The 20,494-nt window shown below is 37.6% G+C and overlaps 2 protein-coding genes and 2 non-coding genes across 10 annotated transcripts in view; 1 reads left to right on the top strand and 3 right to left on the bottom strand.

Annotated features, from left to right (window-relative positions):
• LOC116427851 (uncharacterized) overlaps positions 1 to 20,494 on the top strand; it is a 130,064-nt gene that overhangs the window by 92,433 nt on the left and 17,137 nt on the right. For all 6 annotated transcript variants that reach the window (XM_076370797.1, XM_076370792.1, XM_076370796.1 and 3 more), the window contains 3 exons: positions 16,513 to 16,611; positions 19,756 to 19,976; positions 20,169 to 20,307. In XM_076370797.1, the coding sequence (XP_076226912.1) occupies positions 16,513 to 16,611; positions 19,756 to 19,976; positions 20,169 to 20,307 (459 nt within the window). The remainder of the gene's footprint in view (positions 1 to 16,512; positions 16,612 to 19,755; positions 19,977 to 20,168; positions 20,308 to 20,494) is intronic.
• Positions 5,194 to 7,567, bottom strand: LOC143174916 (uncharacterized). Of its 2 annotated transcripts, none has more exons than XM_076370798.1 (2): positions 6,577 to 7,567; positions 5,194 to 5,487 (listed from the first exon to the last, which is right to left on the bottom strand). In XM_076370798.1, exons 1-2 carry the CDS (start codon positions 7,039 to 7,041, stop codon positions 5,194 to 5,196), a joined length of 759 nt encoding a protein of 252 aa, XP_076226913.1. In that variant the 5' UTR covers positions 7,042 to 7,567. The 2 variants fall into 2 exon arrangements, with proteins under 2 accessions (XP_076226913.1, XP_076226914.1); XM_076370799.1 differs by having other exon boundaries at positions 5,345 to 6,086.
• TRNAE-UUC (transfer RNA glutamic acid (anticodon UUC)) lies at positions 10,494 to 10,565 on the bottom strand. Its single transcript has one exon. It is a non-coding gene; the product is annotated as a tRNA-Glu (tRNA).
• TRNAE-UUC (transfer RNA glutamic acid (anticodon UUC)) lies at positions 16,254 to 16,325 on the bottom strand. The gene has a single exon. It is a non-coding gene; the product is annotated as a tRNA-Glu (tRNA).

The raw sequence follows: 20,494 nt of genomic DNA, 5'->3' as shown, positions 1-20,494 counted from the left end.
AAACGAACAAACGGTATAAGCATGGATTTGGATGTGTACAGTAAGATTATAGGCTCCAACATGGAGCACGTGTAATCTATACAGTAGTTTACAATACAGGGTATTTTATACATGTGTAATGTTTGGGTTTTAGTTGAGAAGGTTCTCTAGTACAATGATTTTGTAGTATGTACAGAAACGGCACAAAACTGTACAAACGGTGTTGGTTGTTGGGAGGGGGGTTAAAGTATATGTCAGGGTATGAACTAGACCCTAATTATTGCACTTCGTGCCGTCTAAATTTATTGTCGAAGGACCACCCAATTTTACACAGAATGGGGCCGTAATGCTGTGCTTATAGGTTTATACAACTCTGGTGTCGTCCAGCGTGGATCCGTCTTTTTATACACTTTTTGGGATCCACGCTGGAGCAATTGACGATCGAACAGACGACGGACTCTCTCCACGGTCCGCGCTGCTGCGCTAGGCTCGTGGCTGTCCGCGTCGAATGCCACAATCTTTTGTTCTACTATACTTTGTATGAAACTCCAACAGTATATATAATCAACACTTGCAGGATGGGTTTTGTGTACATTGTGACGTAAAAGGTTGTAAGGGGAAGGGAGGAAAGGAAGAAGAAAAAGAAAGATGGCGAGAGAGTGAAGCAGGGGCCGGGGGGAGAAGGGAGAAGGTGATTTTTATATTAACAAACAAAATAAAATTAAAATTTTTACTCTTTGGGGGGAAGCGAATCCCGGTCTCTCGCGTGATAGGTGGGGATACTGATCTCTATACTACCGATTATCTGGCAAGGGTTAAGTTCTGATAATAAGATAATATAAGATAAGATAATAAGATATCTTTCTGGTATTTATATTATTGTAGTCACCAGTATTTCTTTGTGTGTGTTCTGTGTTTGTCTTGAAGGTTTATACTGGACAGTCTGTAGTTAAATCGGATATTGGGGTCGTTAAACTGTAAGTTTTTACTGTGTGTGATTGGCTTGTCGACGGTTTTTCTGTATGTATGGTAAATGATAGGAATATTCTGTGAGTTTTGTATGTATCCTTCGTTATCTAGGTACATAGATGAACGACTCTGGTGGGGTGTAACCTGTTTGGAGAGTTTTTTTTAAGTATAGTGGGTTCGGATATGTTGAGCAGTATATTAAGCTATTGGAGGTTACTCTGCTAGCGTTGGCCCAGTGGTTTCGTATAAGTTTTAATAGGTGTAGGTCTATGCGGATAATCTTGGCTTCTTCGTACAGTTTATAGTTGCTGATGAGTTTGATGTAATTGGATTCCGGTGATCTGTATTTGTTGAGGCGGGCCCGTAGACATTTTCTCTCGAAGATACGCAGCTTCTCCTTGGTTCCAGCGCTGATGTTGAACCATATCGGGCATCCGTAGCTCAGGATAGGCCGAACAAGTAGCATGTAACAGATAATTTTGATGCGTTTATCTAGGTCTTTCGAATAGAATAGTCTTTTATGGATTAGGAAAGCTTTCTGGGCTTTTTCTATTTGCAATCTGACATGTTCATTGTGATTTAGCTTAAAATCTAGATGTATGCCTAAGTACCGAACAATATTTTTGTGGGGAATTTTCAAATCTGCATTTTTCGTGTCTCGGATGTGGAATTTGCCTGCGTATTTTCGTACGTTGAAGTTGGCGTTCGATGTTTTTGAGATATATGGTCGAAATAGGATTGTCTCGCATTTATTGGTATTGAGTTTCAACTTCCAAGTGTGAAAGTAATCCTGGACTTTATTAAAAATTTCCTGCAGAGTCATTTGTAATGTCGAGACTTTGTTCCCCCGAATGTAAATTAATAGATCATCTGCGAAAGCTATTGCCGATTTGGAGTTGTCGTTGTTTAGTCTATACATTTGCAAAAGGTCACTGAGGAATATGTTGAACAGAATGGGAGAGTTTATCGTGCCTTGTTGTAGGCCATTTCTAATTTTATAGGATTTACGCGATCTGAATTGACCGTTAACTATGAAAAATTCTTTGCCATGAAGCATGTTCCAGAGCATTTTTACTAGATGAATTGGGAATTCTTTCTTTAGTAATTTAAAGAAGAGCCCGTCCAGCCAGACAGTATCGAAAGCCTTCTCGAGATCTATGAGCAGAACGGCGACGCAATCGTCGGCGTTTCTGGCCCAGCAAATGTCCAACATGAATTTTGTTATCGCGTGTACTGTGGAGTGTTTGTATCGAAATCCGAATTGCTCTTCTGGAATTATGTTTCTCGAATTGCAGAAACCAACAATCGTGTCGTTCAGTATTGTCTCGAAGACCTTGCTAATATTTGGGAGAAGGCTGATTGGGCGGTAGCTATTGGGGTCGCTGCCATTTTTTCCTTTTTTTTTATTGTAATTAATTTGGCTGTTTTCCAGGTTGTTGGGAAATACGTTAGATTGAGGCAGTTGTTGAATATGATACTGTAGTGGAAAATGTATTTCTGAGGAAGATTTTTTAATGCGATATTGGGTATTTCGTCAAAGCTGGATGAGTTTTTGTTATTAAGTTTTTTGAAAGTGTTTAGAAGTTTATGATATGACGTGAAGTAATTGGTGGGGATGAATTTCTCGTTCGGATTGTTCGAGGTGTTACTGTCGGAGAAAGTGCACACTGTGATGTTGTTTCTCTTGTTGTGTTCTATTTCTTGCCGTAACATGTTTACTTTATGTTGTACTATGTTGGTGTGTTGTTTTTTGCCCATGTGCATGTTCTGTGTGTGTACTGATTCGAAGTGTGCGCCTAGGATATCGAGTTTGTCTTGCGTATCGGTGAATAAGATCGTGTTTGTGTTCGTTGCTGGGTGATTGAGATTAAAATTTGCTTTGGCAAGAAGCTCGGTATTTGACATGGAAATTTTTAGTGCCTGAATATCGTTGCTTTCTTTTGTTCGGAAAATACTGTTTATAGATGGGAAGAGATCGTTACGATTTTGTAGCGAAATTTTGCTTATTCGGTTTTTCCAATAGTTACTTCCTGATTCTTGGAAAGCTTTCTTTATCTCGTATCTGGTGTCTTTGAGTTCCTTTTTTTAGGGTTTTTATGTTCGCGTCGTGTGCTTGTGTATAATTTTGAAAATTGGAGAGTCTATTGATTCGGGTGATCAGAGAACTTTTTCGTTTACGGAGGTTTCTTATTTGCCGAGTAATATATCTATCTGTTGAGTTGAAGTTGTTATCTATGCGCGGTACTGCTGAATCTATTGCCTCGAGTATGTGTGCATTTATTTTAGATTGTCGTCAATTTCGTCCGTCGTTAGGTTTCAATCATTTGGTATGTTGACTGTATCTTTTTCCAGTAGTATCGTCTTGAATATTGTCCAGTCGGCTTTGTTAAAGTTATATTTCACATTTGGGGTTGTTTCGTCGAATAGAAAAAAGTCTGTTGATGGGATGGATATTGAGATTTGTCGAGAGATTTGTCGCTCTATGGTCACTATCGTATTTAAAGGACCGTAGGAGATTGAGTGCAGGTGTATCGTGGAATCTGATTCTATTGTCTGCTAGACAGAGGTCAATGAATGCTCCGCTTCTTGGATATGAAGGGACTGTCGTGCTGTAAAGTGTCGTTCTGTGGGTGATTTCGTTTCCCGAGATCCATTTGTTTAGGGACACTCCGCGCGCGTTATTTGTGAGATTTCCCCACGTGTGGTGTTTGGCGTTTAGGCCTCCGGCCAATAGGTAGTAATTGTTGGTTTTGTGCAATTCGAGTGAGTTAAAAAGAGCCCTAAATTCATACATGAATTCTTTTTTGTGATTACTCGCGGCGTAACCTGCTATAAGGTATAGGATGCAGTTATTTTGGAATTTGATTTCTACAACTGTAGCTTCGAAGCATGTACTATTTATGGTATTGTTTGTCTGGACGTTTCTAAACTTGATATCTTTCCGGATTAATATTCCTGTGTCTCCCGCTTGTTTGAAATTTAATCTGTCTCTTCTAATAAATGTGTAATCCTTAAAGTTTATTCTGTGTGTTGGGTTTAGTTTTGTCTCAGAGAGTAAAGCTACATCCGGTTTATATTTATTGAAACAATCCAGGAGTGTGACTCTTCTTTCGTTTCTTATGATCGAGTTTACGTTAATTTGAATTAGAAAGAGTTTATTGAGTATCAATTTATTGGCTGTTATTTGTTGGGGGCTGTCTGGAGTCATTTTAAAGTTCGATTTCGAGGCCTTCTGCAATGATGTTTATTTTGTTCGTGTTTGCTGTTATATTTTCGGTGAGCTGAGCAAACTGTGTTCTAATGGCGTCTGATATGACTTTTTTAATGTCCTCTAGAAGGGTTGGTTGCGGTAGTTGTGTAACGATGTTATGAGTATGTTGGGGTGGGTTTCTGGGAGTTTGTGGTGGCGCGGTTTCTGAATTATTGTTAGCTACTATGGAACTGTAAGAGATATTTGCTTTGACGGTGTTTTTGAAAAATTTTGATTTTTTCTCCCTTTCCTCTTGCAGTTTAGTTTTCCGTTTTTCTATTTTCTGTTTAATTTCCTTTTAATTTTGGGCATCCTCTGTACGAGGCTGGGTGACCGAATTGTTTGCAATTTGTACAATACGGTTTCGAGTCCGTATTGTTTATATTTAGGTTTGAGCGCGGACACTCTCCTTGTGGGGAAGGTTGCACTTGACGCACCTATAGCTAAGGTTGCAATTTATTGCAACGTGCCCTATGTGTTGGCATCTCTTACATTGGATGCGGTCTTTTTTGATAATTTTTTCCCATGTTACTATTGAATGGAGGACCGTTCGAATGATCTTTAAATTATTGATCGAGCTGTTATGTGAAATTTGCACAATGTATATGGGAAGGTTTCGTCCATCTTTTGTAGATTTCGGGGTGGTAAATTTTTTTACGTTTTTGAACTCTACGTTTGGTACATTTTTTGTTTTGAATTCAGCAAGAATCGCTTCCGAGTTGAATTCGCCGTCTAAATCTTTCGGTAGGGCACTTATCGGCTTCTCTTCCCTTGACGTGTATGTGAAATATTCTGTGTTGTTTTTTTTAGTGTGTCGCAAGCTGCTTTGTAAACTGGTAGCGTGTCAGTATGTAAAAAGTGCTTTGCATTGTTAATTTTCTTAATCACGAAATCATTGCTGATTTTTTCCATCATTTCTATTGTAGCTTTACTTGTACCATTATAGATAACTATCGGGGGCGGTTTTGTTTTATTTTTAACTGAAGCTGATACAGTTACCTGGTCGTTGGTGAGTTTTGCCTTTTTTGTCCAAGGCTTTGATGAGTCTCCTTCGGTGTGTGCTGGTTTCTTAGACTTTTCCATTGTTGGATGGGGTGGTTGGGACGATTTCCTTTTGTTTGCGGAGACCGTTGTCCCTGGGTCCCCTTCGTCGCTTGGGCCTTGATCCTTGGTGTGAGGTTTAGGGGCAGGTATCGATGACTCCCTCGCCGGTTGGGTTGCGGCGCAGGTAGCTCCGCTCCGGTATTTTCCAGTTTTTCTGGGTTTTTCCACTTCTTTTCCTCTTCTAACTGTTTCGATAGATTTTTTATCGTTTCGTTTGAGTTGTCAATCATTTTTATCAGGTCTTCATAAGAAGGGTTCATGTTTGTGGTATTCATTGGTTGTGGTGGTGTGGTCTTTTCTTTTTTGGATTTCATAGTTATTTCTTCGACTTCCGTGGCTTTTTTCTTGGCCGTTAACTTTGGTTTTGGATTTAGTCTTTTTACTGCAATTTTATCCAATGTTTTATTTAATCTTGTTAATTTTGATACATTTTCATCTGCTAGAATGTCCTTTTCTTTAATGATTTTGATCAATTCTTGTGTTTTCATTGTACTGATGTTTGATTCTGTGTGTGCGGGGCATGTTTCCCCTTGTGAATTGTGAATGTCTATTTTTTTAAAGAAAATGTACGGATTATTTAATCCTGTGTATTTTTAATTATTCTGTGTTTTGCACTCGATTGATGGTGTAATTTATCGGTTTGTACTAAACACTGTATGTGGTAATACAAGTACTTGTAGAAAACGTTTTGCGCTGCGCACTCTGATTTCACCGGTGGTACGGTTGTAACGGGGTATGTCCGACCCCTGCGAAGGTAGAAGGACGACTGCCGGTATCCTAGCCACTAGACCATACCGGATCACGGGTACCTTAACTTTTACAGGCTGTACATCAAGTGTACTCGCTTTAAATAAAATACAAAAAAAATTTCCGGTACCGGGGATCGAACCCGAGCCTCCTGGGTGAAAGCCAAGTATCCTACCCACTTTTTTTTTTAAATACGTATATTCATCAAGCCAACAATTACAAATCTTAATGTTACATAAGACGCATAAAAACATAACAGATCTTATACATATTTGGTAGTCTTAAAGCTAAATGTGCCTGTAAAGACTTGAGGGTGTGTCTAATCTTAATAGTTAAAGTTAATAGTTAACTGATAAAATTAAGTTGTAATCTTTGGGCGAGTCTGTGTATAGACTGTGAGAATTTTCGAATGTTTTTTTTCTTCTGAAATTATTTGCTATTTTTATTCCGCTAGTTAGGATTATATTAATGTTTTCTTGCGCGCTTATGTTTTGTATGATTATTGGAGGGGGTTTGTTGAATCTGACCTGGTCCTCTTTTTGTTGCGTTAATGTGGACGATGGCTGCGATGTTGGTGCTTCGCTCTTTTGTTTCTGGCTGGTATCCTTGGAGTTTGGCGTGTCCTGTGGGAGGCTCGAGTTTTTCGGGCTGATTGTAGCAGTTGGGTTTTCCTGGTTGTAAATTTTTGGGTCCTTGTTGCTATCTGGCTTGCTTGGTCCGCATTCTTCGAATGTACTGAGTTTACTTAGGAGTTCGTTTATTTGAATTTGTTGAGCTTCGTTCTGAATACGAAGCTCATCGTTTTGCTTTTTTAAATTATTGAATATTTCTTCCATTGAAAGGTTTTTGTTTGATTTGTCCTTCGATGCTGAGGTTTCTTTGGTGTTTCTTTGTGAAAGACTGCTGTTGTTTCTGGCTATTTTTGGCGTTGGAATATGCTGTTGTGCTTTTTGTTTTCTTTTATTGGACATTTTTTGTAGAATTTCGTTCATTTCTGTAGTGTTTAGCGAACCACTTTTTTCTCTTTTTATTATTTTCTGTATGCTTTTTAGTTTATGCTTGGTTTAGCTATGCTTGCAATATTAATTTGGCTTTTTATACTATTTGAACAGTTTGGAGGTTCTTCTTGTTTGCCGCCTGCGGCGAGGCCGCATGGCTTGTCGGAGTGTGAGTCGATGATCTTTTTTTTTCTTTTTGCTTTTTGTTGATGATTGACGTCTTGACTTTTTGTTGACCCGTAGGTGATTAATTTGTCTGCGTATCCACTTGGCTTATGCACTTGAAACTTTTCGCACTGACTGGTCACTAACCTAACCTTAAAATCGTATGGCGTTCAACGCGTTGACCCTTTGCGGACGAAGACTTTATAACCTTTTGCTCTCCAATTGTCACTTTCAGTAGCCACTTGATTTTTTATCTTTGAAATATTGTTTTGTTATCAGTTATCGTACTTCAGGATGCTAGAAGTTTTCTCAGGAACGTGAGTCCAGAGTGCTGTCATGACCACTGACGCTCTAACCAACTGGTATCCTAGCCACTAGACCATACCGGAGATGTAGTGCTTACCCCTTTATAAAGTTTATGTTCCTGAATCATGTTAGTGTATTGTATAATATGTATAGGGATTCCATCCAAAATAGGGAGTCAAAAAATTTTCCGGTACCGGGAATCGAACCCGAGCTTCCTGGGTAAAAACCAGGTATCCTAGCCACTTTTTTTTTTTTTTTTTAAATAGGTTTATTCATAAGCCAACAATTACATATTTTAATGTTACATAAAACGCATAAAAATATAACAGTTCTTATACATATTTGGTAGTCTTAAAGCTAAATGTGCCCATAAAGACTTGAGGGTGTGTTTATTCTTAATAGTTAAATTCTAGTTTTCTTTGGTTATTTTTTGGTTTATTGCTTATATTTGAATCCTTTAGTACACCTACCAGTTTTTTGGCAGTTATGTTAGGTGTTTTCGATTGCGATTGAACTTATTCTAGCTTATGAACTAAGTCGCTATAGTCTAGAACTATCTAAAACTACTGCTAATATTAAAGTTAAGGTGATTTTCTATTTAAGTTTATTTCAAAACGAATAATTTTGAAAATGATTTGTATGCTCTTTTTGCTTTGTTTAATTGGTTGTCAATGTGTGTGAGGTATTTGAGTTGAGTGTCTAGTGTTACTCCTAGGTATTTAACTGTTTATTTGTGTGGGATGAGTGTTCATGAGTGTGTTGATTCTTTAAGCTGGAACTTTTCCCAGTTCCGTTTTGTGATTCTGGTGGTATGTTTCAACATTGGGTGGAATAGGATTGTTTCGCATTTATTTGTGTTTATTTTTAGCTTCCAGTTACTGAAATATGTGTTTATTTTTTTGAAGAGGGATTGTAGGGCTTGTTGAATTTCTGTGGAGTTTTTTCCTATGAAGTATATGATTAGATCGTCTGCGAAGACTATGGCTTTTAGGTTTCCTGTGTTAAGGGTGAATAGTTTTAGGAGTGACGCTGTGTAGATGTTGAATAGGATTGGTGATGTTACTGTGCCTTGCTGAAGTCCGTTTGTAATTGTAAAGGTTTTCGATTGGAGCTTTCCTTCTTGTATTATGAATTTTTTATTGTTTATCATGTTCCAGATGATTTTGATGAGGTGTGGTGGGTAGTTGTATTTGTGTAATTTGTAAAGGAGCCCTTTGTGCCATACCGTGTCAAATGCTTTTTCCAAGTCTATGAGGCAGGCTCCTACAGATAGGTTGTTATTTAATGCTTCATTGATGTCGCTGGTTAGTTTGTGAATTGCGTGAATCGTGAATGATCTGTTTCAGAATCCAAACTGAAAGGGCGGTAATATATTGTGTGCTTCTGTGTGTGGATACGCGTAGCGTGCATTTAAATTGTTCAAGTTTTTCTTGCACGGAGGTGATTATGCATTTGCCTGGTTCATGTGTTTCTGTGCATTTAACGCATCTAAATGTTAAATTGCAATTGGAAGAGGAATGTCCTATACGTTGGCATTTCCAACATTGCATTAACTCTTTATATTTAAGTTTTTCCCATTTTATTGTTTGATGCAGTAGTTTTTTGATAAGGGATAGATTATTCAGATTGCTTTCGGGCGTTAAATGGACTGTATATATTGGGAGTTGCTGGTTTTGTTCTATTGATTTTTTTGTAGTGAATCTATTGACTTTTAGGAAATGCAAATTTTTGATTTGATGATTGTTAAGTGCGTCTAGAACAGTGTCGAGGTCATAGTTTCCTTCTAGGTTTTTTAGTAGTATCATTTGAGGTTTTTCGTATCTGGGAGTGTACGTGAAAAAATTAATCTTTTTGTTCTTTAAGACTGATAAAATTAAGTTGTAATCTTCGGGCGAGTCTATGTATAGATTGTGAGAATTTTCGAATGTTTTTTTTCTTCTGAAATTATTTGCTATTTTTATTCCGCTAGTTAGGATTATATTAATGGTTTCTTGCGCGCTTATGTTTTGTATGATTATTGGAGGGGGTTTGTTGAATCTGACCTGGTCCTCTTTTTGTTGCGTTAATGTGGACGATGGCTGCGATGATGGTGCTTCGCACTTTTGTTTCTGGCTGGTATCCTTGGAGTTTGGCGTGTCCTGTGGGAGGCTCGAGTTTTTCGGGCTGATTGTAGCAGTTGGGTTTTCCCGGTTGTAAATTTTTGGGTCCTTGTTGCTATCTGGCTTGCTTGGTCCGCATTCTTCGAATGTACTGAGTTTACTTAGGAGTTCGTTTATTTGAATTTGTTGAGCTTCGTTCTGAATACGAAGCTCATCGTTTTGCTTTTTTAAATTATTGAATATTTCTTCCATTAAAAGGTTTTTGTTTGATTTGTCCTTCGATGCTGAGGTTTCTTTAGTGTTTCTTTGTGAAAGACTGCTGTTGTTTCTGGCTATTTTTGGCGTTGGAATATGCTGTTGTGCTTTTTGTTTTCTTTTATTGGACATTTTTTGTAGAATTTCGTTCATTTCTGTAGTGTTTAGCGAACCACTTTTTTCTCTTTTTATTATTTTCTGTATGGCTTCTTGGTTTATGCTTGGTTTGGCCATGCTTGCAATATTAATTTGGCTTTTTGTACCATTTGAACAGTTTGGAGGTTCTTCTTGTTTGCCACCTGCGGCGAGGCCGCATGGCTTGTCGGAGTGTGAGTCGATGATCTTTTTTTTTCTTTTTGCTTATTGTTGATGATTGATTGTCGTCTTGACTTTTTGTTGCCCCGTAGATGATTAATTTGCCTGCATATCCACTTTGCTTATGCACTTTGAAACTTTTCGCACTGTCTGGTCACTGAGTTACGGTCTTGTCGGGCGGGTTACCTGTTCGACGGTCACTGTCAGATTGTGGGTATCCTAGCTACTAGACCATACCGGGTTACGGGTACCTCAGTTTTTACAGGGTACATATCCCGTATATATACCCCAAACAAAACAAAAAATTTCCGGTACCGGGAATCGAACCCGAGCCTCCTGGGTGAAAGCCAGGTATCCTAGCCACTAGACCATACCGGATCACGGGTACCTTAACTTTTACAGGCTGTACATCCAGTGTACTTGCTTTAAATAAAATACAAAAAAAATTTCCGGCACCGGGAATTGAACCTGAGCCTCCTGGGTGAAAGTCAGGTATCCTAGCCACTTTTTTTTTTTTTTATAACATACGTTTATTTACCATAAAATTTCTATATACAAAAACAAATAAAAATCCTTAAACGTATAACTTAGGATCTAATTCACGGTAATTTACAATAGCAGCTTACAGACTAAAGACTCGCAGTGCGAGTACGCGCAGTCAATGTTTATATATTTACAGTTTTATTCTCTATGCTTATTACTAGGTGGATATTTATTTTATTTACATGATTTAATACTTGTTTACTATTATGTTTATATAAGTATAGAAAATGGCTTCCTGGCAAACAAAAAACTATACCCTGCGTGTGTTGATAGGTGGGGGGGGGGGGGGGGGGGGGGGTAAGTGGAAGAAGGTAATTTCCTTCTTCTCACATGGTTATTTTTGTTCCACGGTTATGGAAGTGGGTTTGTATGTCTGTAGGTGTATGTGTGCGTGGTGGGTGATGGGTGCTATGTGCTTATATAATTTGTGGTTACTGATGTATTTTGTGTAGTTCGATTCATGTGTTCTGTATCTGTTAAGGCATGCCCTTATACATTTCCTTTCCAGAAGTCTTAACTTTTCCATAACCGTGGAGCTTATGTTAAACCATGTGTGGCATCCATATGTAAGGATGAGCCTTATGAGCAGCTTGTAACAGAGGATTTTTACCTCCGCTGACAAGTCCCTGGAATAGAATAGTTTTTTGTTTGCCAGGAAGGCGTTTCTTGCTTTTGTGACCTGCTTGTATATGTGTTCTTTAAAATTTAAATATTTTACAGTATTTCTATTAGGTATTTTACCCTTTACATTTTTTTCGGTGTTTATGGTGTTTAGGTTGAATTTTTTGCTATTTTGTCTGACATCCGCATTTGCATTTGAGGTTTTCGAGATATAGGGTCTGAACAGTATAGTCTCGCATTTGTTTTCGTTGATTTTTAGTTTCCATGTGGCGCAATAATCGTGTATTTGGTTATATGTTTTTTGAAGTTCGGTGTTTATAACTGATGGTTTTTCGTTGCTGGTGTATATTATAAGATCGTCTGCGAATGCTAATGCCTTTTTGTTACTATTGTTGTTTATGTTGAAAAGTTTTAATATATCGCTTATGTATATTCTAAACAGGATGGGGGAATTTACCGTTCCTTGTTGTAATCCGTTTTTTATTGTGTAGTGTTTTGTAGAGTTTTTGTTGTTTTCGTTTACGTAAAATTGTTTCTTGTGTAACATGTTCCAGAGTGTTTTGATTAGGTGTGTAGGAAAATTCTTCTTTATTAGTTTGTAGAAAAGACCTTCGATCCATACTGTGTCGAAGGCCTTTTCTATGTGTATGAGGCATGCCCCAACGCACTTGTCCGCATTTCTTTCCCAGCACACATCCGAGAGGAATTTTATGATTGCGTGTGTTGTTGAGTGTTTGTGTCTGAAGCCAAATTGGTGGTCTGGGATTATGTTGTGTGCTGTGCAGTGTGTGTTTATGGTTGTGTTGACGATGGATTCAAATACCTTGCTGATGTTAGGCAGAAGGCTGATTGGTCTATAGCTTTCTGGGGTGCTAGTGTCTTTGTCTTTTTTTTTTTAGTGTGATTACCTTGGCTATTTTCCATGCTTGTGGGAAGTGGTATGTGTTTAGGCAGTTGTTGAATAGAATGGTGTAAAAGATTATGTATTGTGCTGGAAGATTTTTGAGTGCTATGTTGGGTATGTTGTCGAAACCTGATGATTTTTTGTTGTTAAGTTTTTTGAATATGGTTGTGAGTTTGTGCGTGTTTGTGAAGTAGTGGGGGGTATTAGTTTTTCGTTGGGATGGTCTGCGGTGTTTTGGTGTGAGAATGTGCACACGGCGTTCTTGTTTTTTAGATCTGTTTCTAATTACTGTTTGAATATGTTGATTTTTGTGTTTACTATGTTGTTTAGGTGTTGTTTGCCCATGTGGGTGTTTTGTGTGTGTACTGTTTGGAAGTGTGCTCCTAGGATATTTAGCTTGTCTGGTTGGTTGTCTATGATGTAGTTTCCTTTGTTGTCCGTGTTTAGTGTTGATGTGTCTATGTCTGCCTTTTGGAGTAGGTTTGAGTGTGTTGGAATGGTTAGGGCGTCTATTTGTGTGTGTTTTCTTGGTTTGAATAGGCTGTTTATCTGTGGGAACATCTCCTTGGAGTTTTTTAACGATATGTTGTTTATTTTCTGTCGCCAGTAACTGTTTACCGATGTTTGGAATTCAAGTTTTATCAGGTATCTCGTGTTCTTGAGCAATTTTTTTAAGTGTGCGACTAGTATGGTGTTTGTTTCGTGTGTGGTTTTGTGTCTAGTGTGATTGTTTAATAGTGTGAGTATTCTGCTTTTTTGTTTTCTTAGCTGTTTTATTTCTGTGTTTATGAACTTTTCTGTTGAGTTTGTGTTTTGTTTGTATATTGGTATTGTGTGTTCTATTGCTGTGCTTATGTTGTGGTTGATGGTGTTGATGTATGTGTCTATTTCGTTTGAGTGTAGATTCCGGGTGTTAGGTATGTTTATGCGTGTGATGTTTAGTAAGTGTTTTTTAAACTTAGACCAATCAGCCTTGTTAAAATTATGTTTGCCGGTTCGGTCGTTTTTGTCGAAGTCTATGAGTGGCGTGTTGTCTAGTTTTATGGTCATAGTCAGTGCTCTGTGATCGCTGTCGTATTTGAGGCTGTCGATATTATTGTTAATTAAGTTTGTGTACTGTATTCTGTTGTCTGAGGTGGCTACGTCTATGTAAGAATTTCCTTTGGGGTAGGAGGCGGTGTTTGTACTTTTTATGTCTATTCTGTATTGTAGCTGGTTGTCTGATATCCATCTGTGGAGTGTGGTGCCTCTGTTGTTATTTATGTTGTTCCCCCAGGATGTGTGCTTGGCATTTAGATCCCCTGCTATTAAATAATAGTGATCTAGTTTATCTAGTTGAAGTTTATGAAAGATTTGCTCCAGGGCCGGTATGAATTCTCTCTTACCCGTGCTGGAGGCGTATGCGGCAATAAGGAAGAATTTTTTGTGTTTTTGTAGTGTTGTAGTGTTTGTAGTATTATTGTGTATTCTAGTGTGTTGTCTTGTGTTGTTGTGTTGATTTTGATTTTATTGTGTTTGATATCTTTGCGGATAAGGATGGCTATTCCCCCACCCTGTTTAGAATTTGGGCGGTCGGTCCTGATCATTTCATGATTTTTGAAGTATAGTTGGTGGTTTTGGTTGAGTTTTGTCTCGCAGAGGAGCATAAAGTCTGGGTTTTTTTTGGCAATAAATTCCTGCAAAGTGGCTCTGCGCTCGTTTGTGATAATGGAATTTACGTTTATGGATATTACTTTTATGTTCTCTATGATTATTGTATTAGTTCGCGGTGTATTATGCATTTTCAAGGTTTAAGTCTAAGAAATCTAGTATCGTTATTATTTTATTTGAAATTTCCTGTATTAGTGTGGAGAGGTGATTTAGTTTTGTGTTTATTGTGTTGATTATTGTATTTTTTATTTCGTCTAGCATGTTTGTGGTTGTGTGCGTATTGTTGTTTGTGTTACTGTGGGGTTGGGGTTGTTGGGTGGTGGTGGGTTGGGTTGATTGCAGTTTGTTTTTATTGGTGAGCATGTCTTCATATGAAATTCCGGCGGTTGTTATATTGTTGTAGCTCTTTATTTTTTTAGCTTTATCAGCCAGCAGCTGCTCTTTTTTTTTTGGTGGATCTTCTGGCGGATCTCTTTTAATGTCGAGCAGCCTCTGTAAGACGCGGGGTGCCCGAAGTCCTTACAGTGCACGCAGTATGGTTTTTCGCCTTCCTCTCGGTTTGCATCCGAGAGGGGGGCTAGGGCACAACTGCCCGGCTCGTGCTTGAAGCTGCATTTTACGCATCTGTATTCTAAATTGCAGTTTGTGGCTGTATGTCCGAATCTTTGGCATCTCTTGCACTGTCCTTGTGTTTTTTCATTAATCTCTCCCAGGTTACTGCTGTGTGGAGAAGTGTTTTAATACTGTTTAATTTTTCGGTTTTACTCTCTGGGTGTAATTTAACTAAGAATATCGGGAGTTTCCTATTCTCTTTTATTGATCGCGGAGTCTGGAAACGTGACACTGATAAAAATGTGACTCCTGGTGTGGTCGTTTTATTTAATTCTTCTAAGACTTTCTCGCATTCAAAGTCATTGTCAAAGTTTTTTAGCAGGTAATTTATTTGCTTTTCACTTTTCGGTGTGAACGTGAAATACTTCACCTGGTTGCTTTTTAGGAGCACGCAGGTTTTTTTAAATTCCTCTAACGAGTGGAGGTATAGAAGGTGTTTGTTTTCATTAATTTTTTTGACGTGGAAATTTTGAGTAATATTCGCTTTTTTAATATTTCTATCGTATTTTTGGTCGAGCTACTTGCTATATTTATGGGGGGGGGGGGGATTTTGGTCGCTTTCGCGTTATGATTTCGGACGGTGCGCTTATTGGGGGTACAGGGATGGGGGATGGTTTGCTACCTGCCTTCCGTCCGCTGGGTCCTGGCAGCGCTGGGAAGGGTTGCGGGCTGTGGCCTTGAGATGGCTGGCGGTCATGTTTGGGTTTCTTCCTATCCGGCTGAATGGGCCGCTGCTCGGTTCTGCTCGCCTTGGCTTTTTCGGGCGTCTCTTGCTCTTCTACCTCCATGGCTAGCGCCTCAAATTTGTTGGTGTGGCCTATGCTGGGTGCACTTTCTTCCGTTATACCATGGACCGGTGCTTGCTTGGCTTTTTCTATTTCTAACTGGTTTGCTAGGCGCTTTACCGTACTTTCCAGTTTTTCTATTGTTAGCACCAGGTCATTGTATGACGGTTTGCTGTCCTTGTCCATTTTTCTGCTTCGGGTGATTTCTTCCTCTGTTATGGGCCTTATGCTGACTGTTTGAGTGTTATTTTCTAGCGCGTTTTTCTGCGGTGCTTGCTCTTTTTTCGGTATGTTTGGTATTGGGTTGAAACGTTTTGTTTGCTTGTTTTTCATTATTTGTTTTAGTGACCTGGCTGTATTTGGGTTTATTTTGTCTATTTCCTTTATGATATTTAAATTGCTGTAGGTAAGCGTGCCGATGTTTTCTTTATCTAAGCTTATTTGGTCGTTTCTTATTTGGGCTGTGCTGCTATTGATGGGTGGGTACTGGGTCTGGGCCCTTGGCTGCGTTCCCTTACATCCTTGCTAGCCGTCTCGGGGGGTGGCTCCCCCGGGTTTGACCTGTTATCACCCTCTATTTTCTTTTTTTTTTTTATTATTATGTTGTTGGATTTTCGCTTTGAATTTTCATACATGTCCCTTTTTTGGGGGAGCTCGATTTGCTCACGAAAGTCAGATTGATTTTACCGGACACTTCACTCTGTCACTGTTCGTCGTGCACTTTCAGTTTAGGCTCGCAGGTCACTTTGGCTGTTTTATTACCATTGGGGACGGAGGTACAAATTTTCACGTCCGTTCCCTTCGGTGGCTAACGAAAGACTAGTATCCTAGCCACTAGACCATACCGAAGATGTAGTGCTCACCCCTTTATAGAGTTTATGTCCTGAATCATGTTAGTGTATTATATAATATGTATAGGGATTCCGTCCAAAATAGGGAGTAAAAAAAATTTTCCGGTACCGGGAATCGAACCCGAGCCTCCTGGGTGAAAGCCAGGTATCCTAGCCACTAGACCATACCGGATGTTGATGTCACCCTTATTGCATATGTTACACATTCCGTGCATTTTTAAACAATTTGTATTAAAGTAAATGTCATGTAAGCTATAGCAAACATATATTTAACGGTAGCATACTTTTTTCCACAGACTTCACGTGCAAATTTCGAATATGTGTTCAGTTTAATAAAAATTATTTCTTCCTGAAAATAGGCTGGAAATTGCGGACGTATAGTTGTAATAATGTTGACTGGTCAACGATTGGAAGTGACTTGCGACCCTCAAAAAGTTACAGCTGGTGACTTGTTCCAGGTAAAATGTTTAATAAACAATATTAATAATACTCATTGTTATACTAAGTAAAGAACAAATTTCAATCAGTTTTCATTCAATTTATACTGGAATCTTCGAAGATCAATTTTTGAAGATGAAAATTGATGAGATATGTTGAAGTTCAATCGAAAGTGCGATGTGACGAGAGTTTTCGATGGAGCGTGTCCGTCGCTGATAAGGGATCCAATTCGGGGAACAATTATATTTGAATGATACGTATAATGTCATTCATAGAAGTGAATGAAAAATTTATTCTCGATCTTGGAGAATCTTAATGTATTCATGTCGCCTTCTTTGTATTGTAAAATTCTTAATCGAATTTTTTTAACCGAAATTTTCAAAGAAACAAATTCTCTTAACTAGTTATAATAGCCATAATCTATGTTCCATTTCTACTTGATTAAAATATGTGAAATCTGGCGTTACGTAATTAACTGATAACCTCACATCTATCAGTCGATTCGTAGATTTCTTTCGTAGAGTATAAATATCTCATAGTCCACATGAAACTGATAATACATGTAATACTATTACTGTTAACAATCAATATTAATAGTTGTGTGAAATATTAGTATGCAAATTTTATATTTTTCAACGGTAATATTATATTTTCTTATACAATTTATATATACTGCAGTGAATGCGGTTTATAGTAACGTTATATTTAATTTTGTATTGTACAATTTTCTATAATATAGCAAAAAACTATGCTGTTGCTTTAAAAGTTGATTTTAAATCGTGATTTTTTCAACAGAAGCGAGAACAGATTCGTATTTTTAAAATACTGTACTACGTCTAAAAATATTTTTAGACAAATTGACTGTAAATAAAATTTGAGTCACATTGGTTTCGTTTTACGAATGGTCGAACGGTATCTAGAGTTACGCCATGAAGTTCAAGACGTGGGCGGTTATTCACGAGACCACAAATTCCGGTGTGAACTCGAGAAATTCTGGCATTCTGCCGAGATTAATTGTTACATACGACAAATCCACAAACCATGAGTTATGCGATATCAACTATTGCCGTACAATCAGTACGAAACAACCGTCAATCATTCAAAAATATTTCCATCGAATAAAACAAATATTCCCATCGAGTAATTGTAATACACTTTTTTTTATATATAACGAGGTGGTACCCTTTTCCTTTTACCAATATGAAATCAAAAATATACAATGAAAACTCTAATGCAAGCGAACATAATGTAAAACTTTCATTCAAAGCACTAATACTACTTAACGTGTTTCCCTTAAATTATAAGTGACACTTTTATCATTTTAAGAGTTAAATAAAAAATTTCAAGAGACTGTTAAAGATTCAAATCTATTGATCCATTCTAGTACGGTTCGAGAGCCGAATAAACTTTGAAATTGAGTTAATATAGAATGGCGGTCATATACTTACGTACAGTTTCTTATTTAACCTTTTAATGCTTATTTACTTCCTTAAAGTGTCTATAGCGACTGTTTACATACTATTTCGAAGAAGTATCTATCCTAATATATATAACAGCATGAGGATTTTTTTTGATCCCTAGAAACGAAAAAGTTTGTAAATATTTTGTTTCATCGGGTTAGTTTCATAGCGGACAACTACTTACGTACACAGTACAATACTCACATTTTTATAGTTTTTAATACTTGTATTATAATGTTTTTACAATATTTTAATATTTGGTTGATAAACCCTTATTTTTAATAACTTCTGCACATCTCCGCGGCATCGATTCGATAAGACGAACACATCGATCAAATGGTATTGACTCCCACGCTTCTTTTATTGTGGAGTATAATTTTTCAATACTTCTTGGTCTTTTTCTTTTTACGTATTTGTTCACATCAATCCATAGTGTCCAATTAATATGTTCTTTCGCAAAAGCAATCCTAGCTCGACGATTCTTTTCTGATATGAAGGGTTTCTTTCTCGCAACGCGTCCATTTAATTGAAATTCGTTTAATCTGCGTCGTACAGTCCTTACACTAATGTCTACTTCCAAATTCGCTGATATTTCATTATAAATATTAATCGCTGTTTTAAATCGGTCAGCTTCAGACAGCCGATGAATCTTGCGATCGGTCCTTGCATCAGTTTTTCGGGGTCTTGATTTACAGGGAAGGTTGTCTGTTGTTCCATTTCGTTTAATATATTTTATAGCTTGATGAGAAACCATCACAGATATTTCAAGTTCGGCTGCAGTTCTTCGATATGACATTCCTTTCTTACGAAGTTCTTGCACTCGACGCCGTTGTTCTGGAGTGATATTCTTACGTTTACTCATTACCGTACTATTATAACACATCTAACTACTCACACTGTTCAAGAAATACTATGAAATATTGCTTACATTGCAAGCACTTTTGACTTTAACGCATATAATCGCAGTGTACGTAAGTAGTTGTCCGCCATGAAACTAACACATTCAAAGAAAATATTTACCAACTTTTCCGTTTCTGGGAATCAAGAAACACCCTCATGCTTTTATGTATATTAGAATAGATACTTCTTAGAAATAATATGTAAACAGTCGCTATAGACGCTTTAAGGAAGTAAATAAACATTAAAAATTTAAACAGGAACTGTACGTAAGTATATGACCGCCACTGTATAGGGTGTGCTATCAGTAACTGTGAACATTGTGAGACGATAGTTGAATATACACATAAAAATAAGAAAAGAAAGTAAGAAAAAAAATGAGTTTCCTCTATTAAAAGGTACCATCGTACCATTCAAATCACGTCCAACATATATTTGATCAATTTTATATTAAAGGACTTTTAAAATTTTTAATCTGTATTATTTTATATTACTCGATGCAATATAATTTGCATATAACAAAACATAATACAATTATATTAAATGGCTAATAACTCCATTGTGTGGACATATAAAATTCTCGTGAATATAAACACTGGCAACTGTAATGATCAAACATTTATTTCATAATAACGTAAACCGTGTTCATTAACTCGGAAACAAACAGGTACTTTGAAATTCGAACCTTCCGAGGTCGTGGCAATCCCATGACAATTCAACGAATACATTTCTACCGATTATTTAACCTGTTTTTGATACTCGTATGGCTACCTACTTGCATAATGCATCCCGTGTAAATGATTACAGGCGATCGTACAAGCGGAAAGCCTTGACGAAAACTTCACTCTAGGCCTGGCGGTGCTGTTGGCGGGTGATTTTGCAATTTTACCACCGGAAACTAAACTAAATAAGGTCGCGCCACCGGGATGGCTGAGTAGCGGCAAGAGTAAAGGTCTCTTGGGCCTACCAACCAGTTTCATGTTGTACCTAAGGCTCAGGTTCTTTTTGCCTTCTCTTCGCGGTATAAGGTACAGTAAAATATACATTTTTACGATAAAACTGGAAATATCGACACACAGTGTTCTCCCTTTTTTTACTCTTTATTGTCTTGCTTAGATCTACCATAAGTTTCCCTTTTACCAGGAGTTATGGCGCAATAAACATAGCAAAATACTGTTACAAAAATTGTTTACACAACGTTTGATGGATTATTTCCACAGGAGTTGGATATCAAAGCATCTGCTGTATCTGCAAATACGACGATGTATATTGGAGCAACAGCTGGTGTGTCCGTGCCCGGAGTTAATTAATCTGACTGGACTGGCACTTCAGGCCGAATTTGGAAATTACAACGTGAATGTGAGTAAATGGGAACTATCAGAGCAAACATCGAAGTGAAAATCGAAGTACTTTATCCAGTGAAATAAAAATTGAAAAGTTCATATACAGTTCTGCCGATTTGTCTCCTAGCGTTACGTCGTAAAATCTCTAACAAAAATTCTCTTTTGGCTCGCAGTATGGTAATGTAACCAAAGAACAAATAATT

Source organism: Nomia melanderi, chromosome 9 (genome assembly GCF_051020985.1).
Source record: "Nomia melanderi isolate GNS246 chromosome 9, iyNomMela1, whole genome shotgun sequence".
Lineage (NCBI taxonomy): Eukaryota > Metazoa > Arthropoda > Insecta > Hymenoptera > Halictidae > Nomia > Nomia melanderi.
This window is presented reverse-complemented; position numbering and strand designations above follow the sequence as displayed.

Excerpts from the sequence above, each read along its gene's own strand:
- LOC143174916 (XM_076370798.1), bottom strand. The coding sequence starts at position 7,041 with ATGAACGAAATTCTACAAAAAATGTCCAATAAAAGAAAACAAAAAGCA. Across the intron at positions 5,488-6,576 it reads CGCAACAAAAAGAGGACCAG|TTAGAAGAGGAAAAGAAGTG; the intron begins GTCAGATTCAAC and ends CTATCGAAACAG.